This window comes from Callorhinchus milii, unplaced genomic scaffold, assembly GCF_018977255.1.
Source record: "Callorhinchus milii isolate IMCB2004 unplaced genomic scaffold, IMCB_Cmil_1.0 Scaffold4, whole genome shotgun sequence".
Taxonomy (NCBI): Eukaryota; Metazoa; Chordata; class Chondrichthyes; order Chimaeriformes; family Callorhinchidae; genus Callorhinchus; species Callorhinchus milii.
Window position 1 is genome coordinate 39,634,502 of NW_024704745.1, and position 23,941 is coordinate 39,658,442.

The 23,941-nt window shown below is 38.7% G+C and overlaps 1 protein-coding gene across 3 annotated transcripts in view; it reads right to left on the reverse strand.

Moving 5' to 3' along the window:
- ndfip2 (Nedd4 family interacting protein 2) overlaps window positions 1–23,941 on the reverse strand; it is a 38,389-nt gene that overhangs the window by 13,117 nt on the left and 1,331 nt on the right. For 2 of the 3 annotated variants that reach the window (XM_007902565.2, XM_007902566.2), the window contains exons 2-6: window positions 23,108–23,235; window positions 19,876–20,020; window positions 18,914–19,047; window positions 11,816–11,903; window positions 6,571–6,695 (exon numbers count right to left, since the gene is read on the reverse strand). In XM_007902565.2, coding sequence (XP_007900756.1) covers window positions 6,571–6,695; window positions 11,816–11,903; window positions 18,914–19,047; window positions 19,876–20,020; window positions 23,108–23,167 — 552 coding nt within the window. In that variant the 5' untranslated portion in view covers window positions 23,168–23,235. The remainder of the gene's footprint in view (window positions 1–6,570; window positions 6,696–11,815; window positions 11,904–18,913; window positions 19,048–19,875; window positions 20,021–23,107; window positions 23,236–23,941) is intronic. The other variant, XM_007902567.2, reaches the window with a different exon arrangement.

Sequence of the window (23,941 nt, forward strand, 5' to 3'; positions counted from 1 at the left end):
GAAGGGAGGGAGCGAGGAGGGGGGAAATGGTCAGGGTGAGGGGAGGGAAGGGAGGGAGAGAGGAGGGGGAAATGGTCAGGGTGAGGGGAGGGAAGGGAGGGAGCGAGGAGGAGGAAGAGAGTCGAGAGGGGAGCTGAAGGCACGGTCAAAGAGAAAGGTTTTGAGACCGGCCTTGAAGGAGGAAAGGGAGGAAGCAAGGTGAAGGCACTGGGGGATGGAGTTCCAGAGCCTGGGGGCTGAGAGGCTGAAGGCCCGACCACCGATAGTAGGGCAGTTGGGGCGGGGGACGTGGAGCAGACCGGAGCCAGAGGAACGGAGGGTACGGGCAGGTAGGTAGGGGATAGTAGGTTGGAGAGGTAGGGGGGAGCAAGGCCGTGAATGGCCTTGTAGGTGAGGATGAGGATCTTGAAATCAATCCTCTGGGGGATGGGGAGCCAGTGGAGGTGAGCGAGGGTGGGAGTGATGTGGTCCCGAAGCCTGGTGCGGGACAGTACACGAGCTGCAGAGTTCTGAATGACCTGCAGCTTGTGGAGGGAGGTGTCGGGAAGGCCGGCGAGGAGAGAGTTCCCATAGTCCAGCCTTGAGGTGACAAAGGCGTGAACCAGGGTTTCAGCAGCGTGAGGGGTGAGGTAGTGCCGTAATCTGGCGATATTCCGGAGGTGATGGAAGGCGGTGCCAGTTGTGGTGCGGATGTGAGGGAGAAAGGACAGCTCAGGGTCGAACAAAACGCCGAGGTTCCTGACTGGCTTTGAGAGGTGGAGAGTGCAGCCTTGGATGCTGATGGTGTCAGCGCCTGAGGTGCGGAGGCGCTGACGTGAGCCAATCAGGAGGGCCTCGGTTTTTCGCACGTTGAGCTGAAGAAAGTTGTCTCTCGTCCAGGACTCGATGTCGGACAGGCAGCTGTCAGGACATCGGTGGTCGTGGAGTTGAGAGTAGAGGAGGAAAGGTAGAGTTGGGTGTCATCCGCATACATGTGGAAGTTAACCCCATGTTTGCGGATGATGTCACCAAGGGGGAGCATATAGAGGGTGAAGAGGAGGGGACCGAGGACAGAGCCCTGAGGGACACCACATGAGACAGTACGGGGGGTGGAGGAGAAGCCATTCGTTGAGACGAAGTGAAGACGGTGGGAAAGGTAAGAGCTAAACCATTCAAGGACAGCCTAATGGATAAAGGTACCTCTCAAAGCAGAGATAGGCCATAAGGACCACCTGGGTAGTGGACCATTCAAGTTTGGCAGAATACAAACACGCACTTAGCTCATAAATCACAGTTTACAAGTACAAAAGAAAACCTTACCAACCCGAACAGACACACTGCAGTCTATCAAGAAAAAAAGGTTAGTCAAAGGTAAGGTGGGGCCAATTAAGGACCAAGACGGAAATCTTATTGTAGAGGCAGAGGGCATGGCTGATGTACTGAATGAGTACTTTGCATCTGTCTTCACAAATGTGGATGCACCAAATGCCACAGTATCGGAGGAGAGGGTAGAGGAAATGGATAGGATAAGTATAAACAGAGAGGAAGTACTGAAAAGGTCGACTGGGCTGAAGGTAGATAAGTAGCCCGATCCGGACAGGATGCAGCCAAGGGTATTATGGGAGGCACGGATACAAATAGCGGAGGCTTTGGCTACAATTTTTCAATCTTCGTTGGACACATGAGTGGTGCCAGAGGCCTGGAGAGTGGCCAATGTGACTCCCCTGTACAAAAAGGGGCAGAAGGACAAACCTGGGAACTACAGGCCAGTCAGCCTAACATCAGTAGTGGGGAAAACTCCTGGAGACTATAATCCAGGACAGAATAAATCTTCACTTAAAAGAATACAAGTTAATTAGGGACAGCCAGCACGGATTTGTTAAGGCAAATCTTGTCTAACAAATCTAACAGAATTTTTTGAGGTAACGGAGAGGGTGGATAAAGATAGTGCAGTTAATGTAGTTTATATGGACTTTCAAAAGGCATTTGACAAAGTGCCACATGAAAGACTTGTAAGAAAGATAGAAGCCCATGATATAAAAGGGAGAGTGGCAGCATGAATCCAGAACTGGCTGGGAGACAGAAAGCAGAGAGTTGTGGTGAACTGCTGCTTTTCTGACTGGAGGGAAGTGAACAGTGGTGTCCCCAGGGATCGGTATTAGGATCACTGCTCTTCTTAATATACATAAATGATCTGGACATGGGTATAGCAAGTACCATTTCCAAGTTTGCAGAAGACACAAAGTTGGGTAGGGTAGTAAACAGTGAGAAGAATAGTAGCCAACTGCAGGAAGACATGGACAGAATGGTAAAATGGGCAGACACATGGCAGATGAGTTTCAATGTGAAGAAATGTGAGATGTGCATTTTGGTAGAAAGAATGAGGAGAGGCAATATAGGCTGGTAATACAATCTTAAGGGGGGTGAAAGAACAGAGAGACCTGGGGGTGCAGGTAAATGAATCCTTGAAGGTGGCAGGACAGGTAGATAAAGCTGTATAAAGGGCATATGGGATACCAGGCTTTATAAATAGGGGCATATAGTACAAGAGTCAGGAGGTTATGATTAACCTATATAAAACACTGGTTAGGCCTCAGTTAGAATACTGCGCCCAGTTCTGGGCACCACACTATAGGAAGGATGTTAAGGCATTGGAAAGGGTGCAGAGGAGATTTACGAGGATGGTACCAGGAACGAGGGACCTTGATTATGAGGAAAGGCTAGAGAGGCCGGGATTATTCTCATTGGAGCAGAGAAGGTTACAAGGAGACCTAATAGAGGTCTTCAAAATCATGAGGGGATTTGATAGGTTAGAAAGGGAAAACTATTTCCACTGGTGGGTATGTTGGTGACTTGAGGTCACAGACTTAAAATAGTCTCTAAAAGAAGCAGAGGGGAGGTGAGAAGAAATGTTTTCACGGAGCGAGTTGTTTGAATCTGGAACGCATTGCCTGAAAGGGTGGTCGAGGCCGATTTGATAACAACTTTTAAAAACGCGGTGGACAGGTATTTGAGGATGACGGGTCTGCAGAGTTATGGGGAAAGGGCTGGGGAGTGGGACTGACATTATATTGCTCTTCTCAAAGAGCCGGCATAGACTCGATGGGCCGAATGGCCTCTTTTTGTGCTGTTCGATTCTATGATTGTTAACAGTTCCAAAGGTACCTGGATTTGAAACTACTCCTACATCCACTTGCCATCCTACTTCCCCCTCCCCCCTCCCACCAATCACCAATGTCAGGCTCTGCATTTCACAACCCTCTGACCAGTCATGCGGCCTGGGACTCCTCCTGGGCTGTGGCCTCCTTCCTGGAGCCTGAAAGAGAGAGCTTGGGCAAAAGGCTCCAATCCATAACCATTTGGAGAGGGGTGTCTCCCAGCCAGTAGGGGACACTGTGCTATGAACCGACTGGACAGATTGTGTAATAGCTCCTGAAACCTAGAACTCGAAAGAACCATTCTGTGACCAGGCCAACATTTCTTTCCTATACCCTGCCAAGAGATTCCAGGACTGCAGAAGCATAATTATCCACTCTGATTTTCCTTCTCTCCTACTGGGAGACGCTGAAGTTTAACCCCAATTGATGTGCTCAGAACAAATCATCTTTTGTTTGCAAAATTCCATTAATATTTTGGCAAAAAATAAAAAGAACCTTATAATCCATTGGCTCTTCTGCTTTGGTGCAATAGGCCTAGCACAATCAACCCAATTTCAGAACAAAGCTCTAGCACGAATTCAAGAATATTCAAGACATGAAAAATAACATTCAACTTTGATGATTTACTAATGCAACAAAACTACAAATAGACATCGAGTCACAAGTAGTTTATCTAAAAACTGCTGGTGTTATGCATTCTATTTATATTAGAATGTAGATAAATATTAAATACACATTTTATGAACACATTTAGTTAGATTTGCTTCCCTAAATGTTGAACGTTCTTTTCTGATCCCCTTTAAACTGCACTGCAGAAACTTGAACTAAAATGCACCAGACCTTGATCTTTAAAATGTAAGCTGCATTGTAAAGATTGATATCCTTACAAAACTGACCAAGATATCAATTTCATTAATAAGCATATTATAACTACACTGTTAGAGGAAAGGCAAAGAAGAAAATCCTTAGTGCTGAACTTGGAGGTTCCACTTCGTGCCAGCATTCTGACTATTTTGGTTCCTAACAGCGGTCCAGGACTAGGTGAATTAAGCTCCAAGCTCATCATTAATTTTCCCAGAATCCAAATTACTTACACCATCCACAGACATTCTTTCTACCTTGCCCAATTCACATAAAGTCAGAGTGACTGGTAATCTTGTTTAGTTCAGTTTATTAAATCACTTTTAAATTGCACCTGTAAGCAGCAGAGAAAGGAACAAGTTTTCCTTTAGCAACGCTGATAAATCAAAATCAAGAAACGTTCCTCTGTACTGCAGTTACCTTATCAGGGATGTGTTGGAGGAACTAAAGCAGAAATTATGAGCTGGAATTTGGCTCACATTTCCTCAGTCGACACCATGCTCACATAAACAAAGAACTTTTGTTTGGGGCCAAAATGTTGCACTGTGTCTAATGTAACTTTTAAAATACCATGAAAGATATTTGTGCCACAATTATTCATTTCACAACAAACTTTAAATAAAGATTCATCTAATCACATAGTTTGATCTGGCTTCATAAACTTCTATTTGTAAATGTTTTAAATGCAGCCCAGATTAATTAATCATATGCAGCCTCAAATTTTAATATTCTCCACCACAAACTCTCTTGCACCTACTTGTAATTCCTTTCTCTTCTTCCAGTTTCAGCCAAACAGTCCTCCTTCAGCTGTGCCACTGAACTATGGGGAATTCTCTACTCAGTTCTCCTGATGGTTTACATGTACACTATTGAAATTCAAATCTGTTTTTTCCAAACAACTTGTCTCTTTCACATCCTTTCCTCCCTGCTTTTTTNCTAAATCTCTGAATTGACAAGGATCTTCACTTCTGTTAAATTACTCACTGCTACCAATTTCTAGGACTTAATCCAGTTAAGACATGTTCCATGTTACAGTTTAGACATGTTCATTACTACATTGTAACCAAATGATATAACTCCCCAGAGACTATTTCATCAATGTTTTCTGAAGAGTGTTCTTTAATTTTCACTTCACCTTGTATAATTTCATTTGCCATTGACCTCTACATTACTGAAAATGAGCAACTTATTGAAGCAGTTCCCACAGTCGTTTACTTAGATACTTAGAAAATTAACACCATCTTACAAGAGTCTCCGTCTTCTAGTTTTTTTTGAGAAGGTCTCTCTGTACCTTCCACAATACTGCCATCCATTGCTAAGGTCCTGCCACTGCCACCAGTGAATAATAATAATAATAATAATCCTTGCATTTGATATAGCGCTTTTCACGTCGGGAGGACGTCCCAAAGCGCTTCACAGAACACACTGTAAAGTGAATTGTATGTATATTTGTGGGCGAACGCGGCAGCCAATTGTGCACAGCAATGTCCCACAAACAGTCATAGATTGAAAATGACCAATTTAATTATTTTTTTTTGGTTTTTGAAGGGATTATTATTAGGCTCTGTGTGGAGTAAGGAAACTTGCCCAAGATTTCGCCCTCTGCCTGGAATTGAACTCAGGTCTCTCACTTGCAAAGCGAGTGCTCTAACCACTGAGCTACAGGACTCCACGACCTTCTGAAATTGGTGCCACCTATCCTCAGTTTTCTGCTACTGCCATTGCTGCAGTTTACTAATCTGCTTCATTCAGTCAAAAAGCCGATTTGTAATGGAGAACCATTTCCTAACTTTCAACCTCCATTCACAGCAAATGACTTAAGCTGAATTATGGTTTTCAAGTGGAATAAAAGCAATTCCCCCAACTCTTATTTTTATTCCCAAATCTTTAAAACATTTTTCTCTCATGACATAATAGTTCCTGACCAGCTAACTCTACTTGTACCACCCACAAGGGGAACTGAACAGATTTCCTTGCTTACATTGTTTTTAATCTGCATTCTATACCACTGCCTGGCTGAGCTGACAAAATATTGAAAATTTTAACTATAAACCTCTGTGTCACAACATATTAGTTCACCAACTGATAATGCATTTTACCATATCTAACATTAATCTATTTCAATTAATTTTCCAAACAACTTCAAAAGGCTTACTCCAGGTATTGTTAAGTTTAGAGTGTGAGCAGCACTATTTACACCCATTATTACAGAGAAACTCCAATAAGACAGACACAAATTTGGGTATATACAAGTTCTGCTTATATATTAAGTGTTCAGCAACAGCCTGGATTCATACTTCCAGATTCAAGTTCTCATGACTCTTTAGCATACACATAGCATTAACAGGTTTCACATGAGGTTTGAACACAGCATGAAGTTTCCAGCATGAATGAATCAGGCAACACAGAATGTCTTTCATATCTAGTAGCACCCTAGGTATCAGCATTTCCCCCCACCCCCTCCCTTCTCACCAAATGTACACATTAGCATTGATCTTCATCATTCCCCTTCCTCCCACCCCAGGAAACAATCAATACACCTGTCAAAAAGCACCTAAAAAAAATTACTTACCCGTACGATCAGGATCCATTTTATCAACGATAATCCAAACCCACAAATTGCACCATAGCGACCTGCTATGGTATTGGTGAGGCAGAAGGACAAACAAAAGCCAATCCAGTTAAAGAGGAATGCCACTGAGAAAAGAAATGAAATGAATTTTAAAATTCAACACCTTAGAACAAATATTCTACTCAGAACTCAACAGTATTAGGAAATGTATTTCTTATTGATAATTTATTTGCAAAGAATAACCAGTGAGGGTATTTTAGCTCCTGTGATGTGCATATGTGTCAAACTCTCTTTCTCTTGTTATATGAAGGACTAACATCTCATATCAATAGTGTGGTAGGGTAGTATACTTCCATCCACCACCAATGCTCAATTTGGCTACCTAAGAGATGAACAAGTATCTTGCAAGATCCCTCCAATCAATTTTTTTTCCATCATGCAAAGGGCTTACACAGTAGCCATTTGTTACAGCTTAGATCAGAAATGAAATAGAACATTTAATCTTGGCTGCAATGTTAGTCCAAGGTCCAATATGCAAGGCAATAATAAAAGAATTGTGAGGAAAAAGTCTACAACCTCTAATACAAAAAGTGCCAAACTGGATTTTGAGAAAACCATAGTGCTGTTAAAGAAAAACTAATTGTAAGGCTGCAGCCTGCAAGATTAAATCTAGATGAAAACTAAGAGAGCATTAATTTAGAAAAGGTAATTGGCATATCAACCCATCTCATGTACATAATACTTGTATTCACTGACTGCATTTAATTTACTTACTATCCTGAGATCAGTTCTGCAGAATTTTTTCCTGTACAATCAAATAAGGAGGCAAACCTCAAGAATATATCCATTTCTACTGTTCAGCCCATAAGCCCATTGCTGCTGAAACCATTTTTAAGTTACCTCAAAGATAGAAATCCATTTTTCAGTTATGTCAAAGATTTTTCCAATGCTCACTCGAGTTCTCCTAGTTCTTAGGATTTAAAGACTCCAATAATAATCCTTGCATTTGATATAGTGCCTCATCACGTCTTTGAGACATCTCAAACTGCTTCACAGAATGTACTGTAAAGTGAATGGACTGTATATTTTGTGAGCGAAGTGTCCCACAAGAAAGTCATGGATTGAGTGACCAAATTATCAATCACACAGCAACTGCCCCCATCAAGCCAAAAGACTTGTTCAAAGTCCTTATTGAATAATAAATCACTCTTTTAAGAGCCCATTTTCTGGAGTCATTCTTATCATTCTTCTCTGAACCCTCATATTTAAAATATCAAATATGACTTCACCCATTAAACAATGGCTCCAGTGTTAAGGTTTTAACTCCCTGTCAGTGACACCATTTAAGCAACTTAGTTGAGGAGATGGATACAATATGTGAAGCACAAGGCAATTTAATTGAAGAAAATAATTTTCAGTCCTGCTGTTTTCTAATGGGAAAGAAGTGCCTTGAATGGAAAACACTTCACTATATTTTCCTTCCCTTTTTATGATATTTTCATTACATTATATTCATTACATCCAGGATTGACTATGCCCAGCTTATCAGTTTCCCAATTCTTCCTCTTCCCTCCACAAACTGCATATTATCCAGAACTCTGCAGCTCATGTCCTCTCCTGCACTAGGGTCCGTGACCCCATCACACCCGTCCTCGCCCGGTTCCACTGGCTCCTCATCCCTCAGAGGATCAAGTTCAAAACCCATTCTCACCTTCAAAGCCCTCCATGGCCTTGCCCCCACCTACCTCTCCGAACTGCTAACCCCTTATCAACCTATCTGCTCCCTCCATTCAACAGGTTCCGGCATGCTCCATGATCCCTGCCCGGCTCGCCTACCATCAGCGGTCAGGCCTTTGCTGCCACCCTTTGGATCTCCATCCTACATTCCCTTTGCTTCGCTCCCTCAAGGCATGCCTCAAGACCCTCCGCTTCGACCGCGCCTTCGGCCACCCTCCTACCCTCCAACTTTCCTGATTCTCTCCCCATCCTCTCGGGTCCTAATCCCAGATTGTTCAGCGCCTTGGGATGTCCTCCCGACGTGAAAGGTGCTTTACAAATGTAATTTAGTTTTGTACTTTTTATGCACGTTATTTTGTCACCAGTGTGTATTATCATCAGGAAATAAAAACAAATGATGTCTATAACATTCTGCATTATTGTTAAAACAGAAAATGGCTGGTGTACTCAGCACTTCAGGTTTCGAGTACAGCAGAAAAATATAAAACCAAGATCTGATAGTAATTGCTGTACTCACCAGTGGGTGGTGCATTTAAGAAAGTGCACAACAATTCCTTAAACTTCCACAGGATGGCACAAATAGCCCATGATTAAAGAGTCAGCAAGCATTTGTTAAAGGCAAGTCTAATTGATTAAATAACTAAGAAAATAGATGAAGGTAATGCTTATGGGTGATATATTATATATGGATTTTCAGAAGGTTTTTGATAAGGTGCAGCATAAGAGACTTGTAAAAAATAATGAATTGGTCATTTCAATCCACAACTGTTTGTGGGACCCTGCTGTTCACAATTGGCTGCTGCATTTCTCCCACAAATATACAGTCAATTCACTTTACAGTCTATTCTGTGAAGCACTTTGAGACATCTAGAAGATGTGAAAAGCACTATATGAAATGCAAGGATTATTATTATTATAGTTTAAAAAAAATACGATGCATGGTATTTATGAAAAGGTAGCAACATGGATAGAAAGTTAGTTAAAGATGGTGGAAGTACAGGGTTGTTATATGCAATGGAGAGATGTAAATAAACATGGCTACTATTAATGAAAAAGTCACTAGTCTTAAGAAATTAGAATTTACAGCATGATAAAACACTGGTTCACATTTAGTGAACTTTGAAATACAATATAAATGGGATATTATTTATTTTTAAATACACAGCTTCAATAAAAGGCTCCATTTATCAAGAGATTTTGAAATATATAAATTGTTTACAAGTGTTAATATTTCCTTTCTGTATTTCTCACTAATGTTATTGGAAGAAAAGCTTTGTCTTTGAGAGATCCTCCTGAACTGTAAAATTACTCCCAATAAAGATTTAACAACTCCAACTGTGTGTAATTTTTCAAAGTTGTATCTACTGTTCTGAGCTAATGTGTAGAAGACTGCAGAGCTAACAGTTTGATGATGCAAGATGGAACATAAAGGAGACACAGCTGATAGCATGACTTTTCAAATAACATAATAATCCTTGCATTTGATATAGCGCCCCATTACGTTGTTGAGATGTCTCAAAGCGCTTCACAAAATATATCGTAAAGTGGATTATCTGTGTATTTTGTGGGCAAGATGCATTTACAATTGCAGAATTAAGACAGATATTTATTGAATTGTAAACCAACAATACATGCTCAAACCCTAGTTGAATGCCATTTACCAGGCTTGTTTGATCACTAAACTTGAGCTCTAAAATTGTAAAACACTAAAGATCCTACTTTAATTCATTCAGACTAGAATTATATCTTTCCAGTCTGACAGAATCTTTGTGAAGCCCCTAAATTTGCATTTTTAAGCACTTTAAAAGCATTAGCTTTGGTGGTCGTGCTATTCTACATGTTCCAATACACTAGAATGTAATGGACAAATCTTTCATCCAAAAACTGAAATGCATATCTCGCCACTTTGTTACTGACCTTGAAACATTAAATAGATCTTTTGAACCAGAAACAGTCATTTAAAATTTCTACCATAACATTTGTAACCTCCAGTTTCTCAACCTTAAGGAGCTTACTCATTATGTTTGTTCTTTGCTGTTACAGTCAAAGGATCTTCATTTTCCTCTACTTGAACATTAACTGAATATCAGCCTGTCCACTCCCTTCACTTGGCAGTGACTGCTCCATGTCACCCGCCCGACCATTGGCGGTCGGACCTTCAGACTTTCTACACCTACCCTTTGGTCCCATTCTAGTCCCTTCACCCCACCCCCTCCCTTGCCTGCTTCAAAGCCTGTCTCAAGACCTTCCTCTTTGACCGTGCCTGCGGTCATCCTCCTCCCTTCCACCCCTCCTGATCCCAAATCCCAGCTTGGGTTACACCCTTGACTGTCCCGGCTTTGGGACATCCTCCCAATGTGAAAGGCATTATACAAATGTAATTTGTTGTTTTATAATTTGCTGCTCTCAACATCCTTTAGATCTGTAATGTTCTAATGAATATTGCTATATTGGGTAAATATTTCATGTTTCCTTTTCCAATTTTACTTTCATCTACCACTAGATGATGCATTTAATTGGTCCAGTCCATCAGTTTCTATACTTCTCATTGAACACAGCTCAGTACCTTTGGAAAATTTGCAATAAAGAATTGAATGAATGGAAAATGAAAGTTTAAAACCATGTCTTGCTCCTCCATGGTATGGCACCGTTATGTGAGCTGCCAACTGCTACCAGGCATCTTACAAACCAACAATATCAACAAAAACAACTTGCATTTATAGAGTGCTCTTCACATTAGGTAGCTTCTGAGCCTTAACAGTGGAGCTTGACACTCTGAGAGGATGATATATAAAGAAACTTGCAACTATGCTATCCTATTGAAAACTGGAATATAAATGTAAAAAATTATGTCAAAGCTAATAAAAATTTCAATCTTAAAAATTGTACAGTACAGCCCAGGGTTACTTGAGACAATTTACCTGTGGTCTTCAGCAGATGGTCTGCCTGTTGTGCCATGCTCCTATAGCTGAAGTGCAGTTTTGTTTCCTCTCACTGTTCAGTTCAACCCATAGTTTTAATAGAATCAATAGTCCTATTTCCCATACCTATCTGAATCGGTAATACTACTGCCTTCTGCAGGGTGAACAAAAAGTCATGATACCATTACAATGGCTAATAAGTCTTAAGAAATTATATTTTTTTATATAGATAATAGAGTAGTTATCATGACTTTTTGGTCACCTGTACTAAAACATTGTTTGTAGTTGTGACCATTGATTAAAAAGTTAAGCAACAATATATTAATTAATTGGCATGCTTAAATGAGTGTTTTACAGCAAAAAATAAAACATTAAAATTATTTTTCTCTCACTATATAAACCCTGATAACTCAATGATCTAAGGGAAAAGGGCTCAGTGAAAAGATATCAGGAGTGGTGAGCGAGGCCTATGTATACATAAAAACAACTGGAATACTGACAGCGTGATGACTTAAGTGGTCGTGACATGTTCAATCAGGGTAAAATCATAAGGAGTTACTGTAAATAAAACAAAAATGTAGACTTACTGAAAAATGCCAGCATAAAGATGCCATCATTGCCAACTCTCAATTGGTCAGCATCATTGAAGTCATCCCTTGGTGGAAATTCTTCTTCCTGCATAAGTGGGGGTAAAATATTTTTTTATATAAGAATGTACACACTGTGGGTCACAAACGTAAAAATTAATTGTCCTAGCTGGATAAAAGCTGCTATCATGACTTGTGAAGTAATTCAGTCTATGACTGAACCCAACTAGTCTTTGATTCATTACAGTTACATGCTTACCCCCACAATTTTTTTTATTACTTTCCTTTCACTGCAACATTATTCCCTCCCACCATTCTTTTGCATTTATGACATCGAGAAACAATGTTACACTACAATAGTAGAACCAAATTTACAAGACGACTGAACAATTTAAAACACTCTCCCTGTACCGTCACAGAAAGCAGTAATCTGACATTAAAGTCCCATTGCGTCACTCCAAAATATTGACATGAATCAGTACAACAAACAAAAATATACATACATAATACAAACATAAACTTGTCTATCTACTGACAAGTCCAATCCCTGAAGAGTTTTGTTGATAATCAGATTTTAGTACCCATGGTCAGATAACAGTGGATGCACATAGGGATACTCTTCACTCTTCTATAGACAACAGTGCTCTAACCACTACTTTACATGGGCCACATCAGTGGATGTCATGAGAGATTAGGCCCATTTGATCTTATCCTTGTAAGAATGATGGTTTACAATAATGCAAAATTATACAAACACGGCCATAGATTTATACCAATAGACAAATAAAATCAATGTCAAATAACACATATTTTTATATAAACATGTGTTTGAATTTGGAACCAAATGGCCAGTAATACAATACAAAATTACATTTGTAGAGCTCCTTTCATGTCGGGAGGGCATCCCAAGACACTGGACAGTTGAGGGATTTGAACCTGAGCAGGGGGTTTGGGATCAGGGAGAGTAGAGGGCAGGGAGGGTGGCCAACGGCGCAGTTGAAGAGGAGGGTCTTGAGGGAGGCAAGGGAGGGAGCAAGGGGAAGGAACTGTGGAATGGAATTCCAAAGGGTGGGGGCCAAAAGTCTGAAGGCTCAAACGCTGATGGTGGGGCGGGCCGGGGATCTGGAATCTGCTGAACGGAGTGAGTGGACAGGTTAATAACAGCAGCAATAAATCAAAAACGGCCACAAATATTATGAAAAATGTAATACTGTAGATATATCTGAAGGTCAAACCATGTAAGCCTGTTTTATCAAATCATTTTTTCATATTAATGTTTACTTCAAGCGACAGATCAAAAAGGTCTCTTGTTTCTTTCAGTATTGCAACCAAAATGTTGTTGCAGTCTCACATCCAATTTATATTTCTATAATGTTATTGTATTTAATAGGCTTATAAATTTCAGTTGCTGTGAATAATGCAGTTAATTTTGTTTATCATATTTCTAGAGTCTACAAAACATTTACAGCAATTTTAAAATGTATGAACATAACAAGCAGGTCTTAATGAATACAGATGTTTAGGAATTTCTTGGTTTCTTATAAGTTGTGGATATTACCACATTTATCAACTTATTACTAAATGCTTACACATCAGCACTGAGTCCTACATACAGAAATAACTGCATTGTGTCCTTTTGACCTTAAATGTAACTTTTTCCAAATTATTTTGTGATATGCCCAAAAACGTTATTTGCAGCAAACTAGATTATTACTGTAAACCTTGTTATATTCACAATTAGGTGGAGTTTAACTTGTCTGGGAAAAAAACAGATGTACTTCCAATTTCTTATGGTGGATTAAAGAATTAGTGACCCTTGCATTTTTATAACACCTAAACATGTTGATCAATCTCAAAGTGCTTTACAAGTAATTATCATCTTGCACGTTGCTAGATAGCTGCGATATTTGCATACAAACTCAGCAGCTATTTTCTGAAACAAAATCCCACAATCCACCACAAGGCAAATAAGCAATTAATCTGAAAGAGAGAAATGCCCTTTTTTAAAAAAATTGGACCAAACTATCTTCAACATTCACCTGAACACGCAGACATCAAATAACACATTCTGATTGGACACGAGACAAGGCCCTTAACCTCAAATAAAGCCTCCTGATAACCTGGCCAAGATCAGAAATTCACCATATAGGGAAATAAATTAATTTATTTGAATGCTTTTTATTCATTTTATTTATTCAGTGCACTGAAAATACATATTTTTTTAAAAAGCAAACATTGCTTTTCTCGTACTCTGGAAGATAAACAATTGAATGGTACACTAAACTACACAGACTAAAGTTGCAGCTTTAAATAAAGGTGAGTGCTTTGAGTTCCAGGAATAGTTTAGATACTACAGAATGAAATGTTAGTTTTTTTTCAACAAATGCTCAAAATACTCAAACTATCACAATATTTTAGGCAGTTTAGGAACCAACAAAAGAACAATATAGGAATGTTTAGCAAAACTAATTCTGTGAATTTTCCATGTATGTAGTTTTGCAAACAAAATAGGGTACTTGAATATTACTTGCTACTGGATTTAAGTGACAACATAAATACAGTCCATGCACACAAACGAATTCCACCTGAATCTATATACTGTATCAAATGTTATTTCATTATTTACTAATGAAGGACAAATGCGGAGCACACAATACAAACAACAAAACAAGATTTTCTAAAGTATTCATGCATTACTGCATTAAGATTAACTATCTACCTAAATACTAAATAGCTATTACAATTGAAAAGTTGGTCATTTCAATTTTAAAAAATTAAGATTAAGAGCGGGATCAGCAGCACGTGGTTTTTGTCTGAAAAATATATGTTTTAATAAAAGAGGAACAAAACTATAAAATGTATGCAGTGAACATTCTTCAAACAAACGACTATGTTATGACCGTAGTAAAAGAAATAAGTCATTGGACAATGTGGAATTCCATTTTTATCTTCTGAGTATAAAAGGCTACAAAACCCATACATGACCAAGCTGCAAGTGGATTAACATCTTTACCAGCCAGTAAGTACGCAGTTCCAGGTTAAGACTACACTTCCCACAATTCAATGTGTCTTGACCCATCACCATATGTGCACTTACGGGCAACCGTTTGAATCGCAGGAAATTAACTTCTTCTGCGCATGCATCGACAGATGAAGACGACCGTTCCTGCAATTCTGAAATCTAAGTGTTTTTGATAGAAAACTGAATGGGACGTTGTGAATGTGTGACTTAGGCGTTTATACAATTTATAAAGATAAGACACGCACGTTTTACTGCATTACATACCAGCTGACCCACAATAAAAACATCTCATCGCATTAGTGAAAGCAACACTGGAAAAATAAATAAAATTCCACTTATGCATCAAGAAGAATCAACTGTTCTTTTGTCTTTTATGTGCAATAACACAAACCTTTTGCTTACAGTGTAACATATAGGAAATTGCTCAAATTGGGGAAAAGTTGCAACAAAAATCTAGCATTTAGTGAACCTGCAATTTCATAAGAAGCAAAATGAGCAGATTACTTGTCTGAAGATAACCTAATAAATGAATAAAGGAAGTTGGTAGAGATCAGGAGACTAGACTCATTTAAAAAGCAGCTTGATGCAATGATAAGATGGTAATTCAGGTTGAGATTCGATGGGCTGAAAGGCCTTCTTCATCTAAACCGATCTTGCGAATTATGTTAGAAATTAGTTTCTAGCCCCCACCCCCCATCGACAACAAAATTATCTGGAAAGGGATTTAAGTAATCTGTTCAGTTTCAAAGAGGTGGTACAAAGCTCCCATTACACATCAGATAATTATGACTAAAACCCCTTATAAAATGTATTCAAATACCTATTCAAATGGGTACTCTTGTGGTAATTCAATTCTGAACACGTTTTACATTTTACATGTACAGTCAAGCCTGTTTTTAGCAACCACTCAGGGGACTGGACCAAACTGGCATTTCTGTAAGGGTGGCCTCTGAGTAAGATTTCTATGTCCAGGTCAGATTTAAACATTTTTTTTAATTCCGCAGGCCCGTTTGTAGACTCCTTCTAGACTCCTCGTGCAATTACCAATGCCACCTAACCAGTAAGGCAGGAAGCCATGGGCATCATGTGGACTGCTCAGCAATGAGCAGTCTACAGGACGCCCATAGCTGCTCTGGTAAACGCGCTAGGAGTCTAGCGGGGTCTACCCGCGGGCCAGCAGAAATTGGTAATGGATTACCGGTAAGTACACTTAAATTCACGTTGAAGTGGACACTGAAACATGTGGCCACCGGTTGCATTAAAGACGGTTGCTGAATAGAGGTGGTTTATTATGGAAAAAAATCAGTCAGGATTGTTCTAGGATGGTTGTTGACCACACAGGGTTACTGAGTAGAGGTGGTTGCTCTTAATAATAATAATAATAATCCTTGCATTTGATATAGCGCTTTTCACGTCGGGAGGACATCCCAAAGCGCTTCACAGAACACACTGTAAAGTGAATTGACTGTATATTTGTGGGCAAACGCGGCAGCCAATTGCGCACAGCAATGTCCCACAAACAGTCGTAGATTGAAAATGACCAATTTATTATTGTTTTTGGAGGGATTATTATTAGGGCTCTGTGTGGTGTAAGGAAACTTGCCCAAGGTTTCGCCCTCTGCCTGGAATTGAACTCAGGTCTCTCGCTTGCAAAGCGAGTGCTCTAACCACTGAGCTACAGGACTCCACCTTACGAGTTTGACAGTAAAATCCTTAGATTTTCAGATTTTATCCTTTTAGTTTTTAATATGAGCAATATCTACACATAAATTGGTTTACTTCACCAAAGGGAGCCTTTCAATCATTAATTCATTATGTGTTTAATTAGATCTCACATTTTCTAATAATTATTTGCTTTAGTTCAAAATTCTTAGTCTAATTTCATATGTAAAATTTTGTATATGCAATGAACATGTAATAGGATATTTAGGGGCCTTTTAGCACCTTTTGAGCTCCCATGATGCTTGTGGGTAGAAACATCTTCCCATACAGTTCAGGAGGTTGCAAGTTCAAAACTGCAGTCTGCTCTGAAATAGTGGACCAAAGTCATTAAGGCTGTTGGAACTGCACAATTGAACTGCAAATTTCACACCTATGTGTGCATAGGAATCTCAAAATGCAGTCGCACTTTTACCACAGTAATTTTGTTTAATAAAAAATTAGAAATCTTAGATGTAAATCTGTTCATCCAGGTGGCACATAGAACATATTGCTTTACTAATTAATATATCCAAACAAAATATAATACTTAACACCACCTTCTGCCACCTTGCAGTTTTGTAGTCCATTTACATTTAAAATTCAAATTTAATTCATGGTATCCATGTTGGTACTCCCCTTTTTACAGTTTCTATTCAATAAATGGCAGATTGAAAATACTGTAATAATAATAATCCTGGCATTTGATATAGTGCTTTTCACGTCTTCTAGACATTTCATAGTGCTTCACAGAATAGACTGTAAAGTGAATTGACTGTATATTTGTAGGCGAAATGCGGCAGCCAATTGCGCACAGCAGTGTCCCACAAACAGTCGTGGATTGAAATGACTAATTTATTTTTTTTGAGGGATTATTATCAGGAGTGTGGAGTAAGGAAACTTGCCCAAGGTTTCACCCTGCTGGGAATCGAACCCAGGTCTCTCACTTTACCGTAGAGTAAATGCACCAATCATCAATGATGAATTTGATTGGTTTGCAATACAATCAAGCCCACCAGGCTTACTATAAAGCTTTCCATTTTCATACAACATTTTTATAATTTGATTTATTTTAAAATGCAAAATCCATTTAAATTCAAACATTGGTGATCTTTAACTGAACACACAAGTTATACATGATGACTTCATTATCATGCAGTGCTATGGAGTAAAACAAGACAACACATTGTAAATGGCTCGGCAAAAAAAAACGCTAACGCCACTTCTGAGGCATAGGAAGCACTGAACACCAAAGGGGACTGCACTTTCAGTAACCGCAGGTCCTCAGGAGAATTAAGTGAATTTGCGCTTGAGCACAGTGCTTAATAATGAGTTAATACCTTTCTAGAGATATTCACTTAAATATACATCAATTGACTTAGATGAAATTCAGTTTGTCCTGCAGCTAAAACCAAGCATTTACACCATTAAAGTTCAAAATGAATTATAAATGATACACATCAACATACAAACTTCACACACTAAGAAGGTGGAGGCATTAACAATATTTTTTTAACATACAATACAAAGGAAACACGCCACAGAGATGCAAGGGATAATTGTACCTCAGGTGTACGGAGTAGAATTTCATCAAACAGGCTTCTAGGTTCCCTAAGCTGTCCATGAGTAGCAGGGTGTTAAGCAGAAAAAAACACAAAATACAGGATAACACTGATAAAGGGACACCAAATATAAACCATGAAATCAATACGATTTGTTAACTATCATTCACTTTTTGAAAATAACTAAAAAATCCAATATCCATCCATTGAATTTAATACAATGCTGTATACTTGCTTAATAATGGTTAAAAAAGTTTTTTTAATAAAATATTTCAAAGGCCAATCATTTGCACACAGAACAGTGACAAGACTGATTTCTAGTATTCAGAAAATGAAATAAGGAGAACAAAATACTGTAAGTTAGAGCTCTACAGCCTCGAAAATATGCAGGGGAGGAAGAAAGAGTAGTGAAGTGGGGCAATGTGGAGGAAGGCGGGTAATGTGGGTGAAGGCAGAAAGGGTGGTGGCACAGATGTGGGATTTAAGACAGTTGAGGATTGAACAAGACACCAAGGTTTCGAAGTGGCTTGGTGAGGTGGAGAGTAATCCATTTATAGTGATGCTGTCAACGCCCAGGAGCTAACGGGAGCCAAGCCAGAAAGCCTCGGTCTTGTTGACATTCAACTGTAGGAACCGTAGAGACTAAAGAATAGATACCTGTTATAGATTATCATTTTCTTAAAGTGTATGCAATTTGTGAAAGTCTTGTTCTTCAGAATACAGAGCTATATTTTCTAATCGTCTCTCAGGATTTCAAAAAAAAATGCTGGTTACCACCTTGATAGTCTCCATCCAGAAAAATAAATAATGTCTTACTCTTTGTGTAGCATCTGCGATCCCAGCTGCTACTGCTGCAGCTTTAGCTTTTTCGGCTTCATCGTATGTTGGTAGAGAAGTGGCTACACTGTACGGGGGTGGCACAGGCATAAGGTCACTCTGGAAGTCTATTCCTATTGAGGAGAAAATGAACAAAATAAAAAATAAGCAGACCTCCGCTCTCCCTCCACTCGTGCTTTGCATCCCTCGCCTGCCCCACCATTGGAAGGCAGCCCTTCAGCCACTCTGCGCCCACCCTCTGGAACTCCACCCTGCAGTCCCTCCACCTCAACCCCTCCCTTGCCTCAACCTGTATCAAGACCCTCCTCTTCGACTGTGCCTTTGATCACCTTCCTTCACCGCCTGCCCTTCACCCTCCCCAATTCCAACCCCCAGCTTGGGTCCAAACACTGACTGTCCAATGCCTTGGGATGTCCTCCCGATTTGAAAGATGCTATACAAATGTAATTTTGTTGCATTTTCAGCAATGCAAGCTATCTAATGATATAGCTGATATCCATATTAACAATAGAAAATTGTAAAAAGAATGTATAATGCCCAGTTCCAACTAAGCTCATGAGCTAGTGAAATAATAAATACTAAGCTTTTTTAAATTGTTGATCTTGATTGTTTTATTATAAAATAAATGATCTTCATTGTGTTGTATTTAAAGGTACAGCTGCAGGGAACGTTTCAGTCAATGAGTTATTTGCTTCCCTTCAAATTCTACCCAGTTAACACCACTATATTGGCAAAATTCTATCTTCCTCATGGAATGGGTAATGCTAACACCCATGACAATTTCCCTCCAACTCCATTGCAATCTCAGCCCCAGAGTAGGCCTTCTGTCGAAACCTTAACCAGCCTGTGAGCAATTAAATTGGACACTATGAAAAAAGGAAAGGTGATGCAGCAAAGAAACATTATCAACAATGTATTAAAATACCTTTCCATAATCTTACCTGTGGCTCCTGCAGCTGCTCCTGTAAGACTGCAATAAGGTGGTGGTGGTGCATCAATTTCAGGTGGTGGTGGCTGGGAAGACTCGGAGGGAAGATTTTGCTCCAATGTGGTAGAGGATTGTGGAGGATCATCCTCATTGTGCAACTAAAATAAAGAAAAAATGAATATGGCAAAGAAAATTCAGTTAATAAAAATATCAAAACTTGAGTTCTCCAAATCAAGATTTGCAATACAAATGTGGGAGACAACAGCTAAGGATCCAATACTGGAATTTCCCTTTTTAAGAGAGTACAATATTGCCATGTTCTCCATTTTAGCAAGAAATCAACCAAGGGGAATTTTATCAAACAGCTTTTTGACATCCATATGAACATTTAAATCTTTTTCTTCTTAGCTTCCTTCCCTGCATGCGCACACCCACCACACACCATCCAAAGGATACAATTGTTAATCATCACAACCTATGCCAACTACCCACAAATAATTAGAAGGATCATCTCTACTTCTGGTTTTGAATAAATCTATAATTTTGGCCACTTTCCAATTCACTGACATTACCTGTGATTCGAGAGGGCTTCTGAAAGTTTACACCAATGTATTCCCACTTTTCACAGAACTTTCTTTAATACTCTTGGGTGGCAATTGTCAAGATATGTTAATTGATTTGGTTTCAACCACCTCAATTTCTAAATTATAAATATTCCTTTTTATGTTTTTAAACAAACAGTGCTTCATCCTCACTGAACTCCACTATTCCCTGCACCCGAGGTATATCAATGTCACTATGAAAACCAAAGCGAAATATGAGTATGGGTTCCAACACGTGTGCACCCTCTATTTGTGGGTCATGTATCTCTCTCTACCTGCTTGTATTGTCTCCACTTTATTTTAAAACTCTTTTAGGTATTAAGGGAAATTTATAATTTAGGAAATATTTTTATTATTATTTTTCATTCCTTCCATAGTTCTATTTCATGCTCCTTTTTGTTATTCTAATTTGTTTTGGTTATCTTTTCATAATTCTTTCCAATCTTATTTTCACCACTTCCCTTAGCTTTAACTATTTTCTTCTTAACACAACCTCTAAGATCCTTTGCAAACCATGGAACATTATATTGCAATTTGTAAGCGATGAAATATTTAAAACTTCACAACTGAAAGAAATAAATGCTTCCAATCTGTTTTACATAAGCAAAACACATGAACCCAAGTCTCCAAATCCCCCAAAATAAACTAAAAATCTCCAGATACTGATCTTGAGTTGAAGCATATCCATCAGCAATACCACTGAACTGGTTGCTGTTTTAGAAAAGAAGCTATGACACTACAAGCATCAGCATAAAGAAATGCCAAGCAAAATGACTAATCAAAAGAGCAAATGAAGCACTGACCTTTAAATTGCACTTCTCGCAAACTCAATAATAATGACTGTGGTATTTTTAGATCTATTGCATTAAGATATGCTAACTAAAATATCTCCCAATAGCCTCCTCTATTTTGTTAAGAATGTAACATCCAACTGCTGCAGTAACATTTAATATTTAATTGAAATTAAAATGTCCAAATTACCTTTCGTTGGAAAAAGTAAAAATGTACTGCAAATCTAATTCAGTTCTAGAATCACAAATACACATGAAACATCACACCAAGGCAATAACTATATTGGATCATAACTTTTCATAGCACATGATATTTTCCTCCACTAATTTTCTCCTCTAGGCATTGCAACTGCAGTATAGTTCCAAAGATGTCAATTACACAGGGCACGATTCTTGATTAGGCTCTTCAAACATAGGAAAGCATTGCTTTTCAATTCAGTTCCATCCTCATCCGACTTTATGTATGCACTTTAGTTTAAAAAAAGGGACATAATCAAAAACAGGAAACTTGGCTGGCTTTCATCTCAGGGTTAGAGTACTACAGAAACACTCCAATTGCTGCCATAGTTAAGATCAGCTAGCTCGTAAATTCAAGGACTAAACCTGCGACTCTCATTGGATTCATCTGCTGAACATCTGAGAAGAAAATTGCTCTACTCCATTTTAAAATATACTCTAACATTTCAGAACAATAATATTGTGTGTGAATACTGTAAAGTGGTTTAAAGAAAACATTTAATTACTAATCATTGTTTTATTTTAAATGGTAACTTTTTCTATGCTATCCAAAATAAGATTAGCATGATATTTTAATCCACCTAATAATTGTTGCGGAAGAATGAGTTTGGCTCATACATTTGTGCTGTGATTTGCTCAAATCTTTGATAAAACTTTTTTTTAAAAAAGTGTATAAGGTCAGCCTAGGATATCACCGATCGAAATCTTCTTGCCAAAAGGGTCTGATGTATACAATATCAATCATCTCCATTGACTTTAATGGGAAAATAAAAATCAGACAAAGTTATAATCAAAATGGAGGTATTAAATCAGTTCATGATAGAATAACTGTTTTGAACTCAAGTGCCACTTTCTCTCTAGGGGATTGAATAATAGATAACAAATCACATTTTGAAGGTTGAAAAGATTTTTGTCTAAAACTTTCAGCTGGAGGGATCATTTTATTACTTTTAACTTAGGAAAGAATTGAATGTGCAAGCCAGAATTTTTTTAAATATGGACTTAGATATTTAAATATGGCTATATAGTCTGACATTTAGAACTCTGGTACGCTATGCACTTTCAAAACAGAAGAGTATTTCTCCCCCAACACACATATACATACACAAAAAAGACATTTAATTTTCTCCACTTTATATGATTGCCTCCAGTAATCTATTGCACTAGTTGGCCCAGATGATGGGTGGATAATTTGTTCGTGGCCCACCTAACACTTTAATCAACTACTATGAGAATGTAAGGTATTTAATCCGCTGAACTTTCCCTTCCTGCAAGAAAACAGCTAACCTATATTTAATCTCTCCCCTGATGGCACAGCTGATTTGGCAAAAGCATAAAGCAGGGAATCCCAGGCCATGTCCTACCACAGACTATGCCATCTGTTTACATATATAAGGGGAATCTGTTGATATATTATGAATCAAGCAGAACAAAATTTGTGAACATGTTTCAATGAAAAAATTTGAACAGGCTGTTTTTTTCCTAAATACGGTACATAATTTACAATCCATAAACTACTGCATAACTAATATAGAAGTAGGATATTAGAGAACTGTTTCTATCTGACATTCTAAATCAACAAATAGTACATCACAGATTTTCTTCAATATCTCACCTGGTTTGAAGGCAATACCCTTCTTCTGCTTGCTAGCGAAAAAGAACTTATTGCATTCATTCTGGAATGACTCAACTAACTCCTGCATTCACTGTCCTATTATCTTCAACTGAAAATATCAGAACTTCCTAAAAATGCACATATTTGAAATTATTTTTTAAAAAAAGTAAAATCGGAACAGGTACTTAATACTTAATCAAAATGAGGTAACAGAAAATGTTAACCGAATGCACACTCGCTAGAAAGATGCACCAGACTTACCCATTCTGGGGAGTATTAATAGTTTGGCAAGAGTTACAGTTTGGGTGGCTGAAAGTGTTTGTTGGGTACTGCTGGAGTTTAATCAGCTAAAATCTTGTAGGTTGCCATTGAGAGTACTCTTTGGCAATCTTCCTGTTGCTCTTCCAGCAACAACTAGCATTTATATAGTGCCCTCACGCAGGGTAGCATGCCAGAGTCCACAGCAAAGAACACTCAACCCAGTAGGGCTTTGGTTTACTACGCTAACAGAGGCTGAGTGAGAAGAAGCCCTGCTCCATATCGACCTGTTCAAGTGGATGTTAAAGATCCCATGACAGTGGTTGAAAAGAACATTTTCTCCGTGTCCTGGCCAATAATACTCCAGTTAGAAATGGCCCTTTGCTTCATGGCTGTTACATTCCCCTAAAAAATACAGTTACAGTTCACTTCACAGTAAATCCTGTGAGGCCTCCTGATGTGAAACATGCTATATCAAATGCAAGGATCGTTACTGCAATAAAACATAATCCTTGCATTTGCTATAGAGGCTTATCACGCGTCAAGATGTCTCAAAGCGATTTACAGGATAAACTG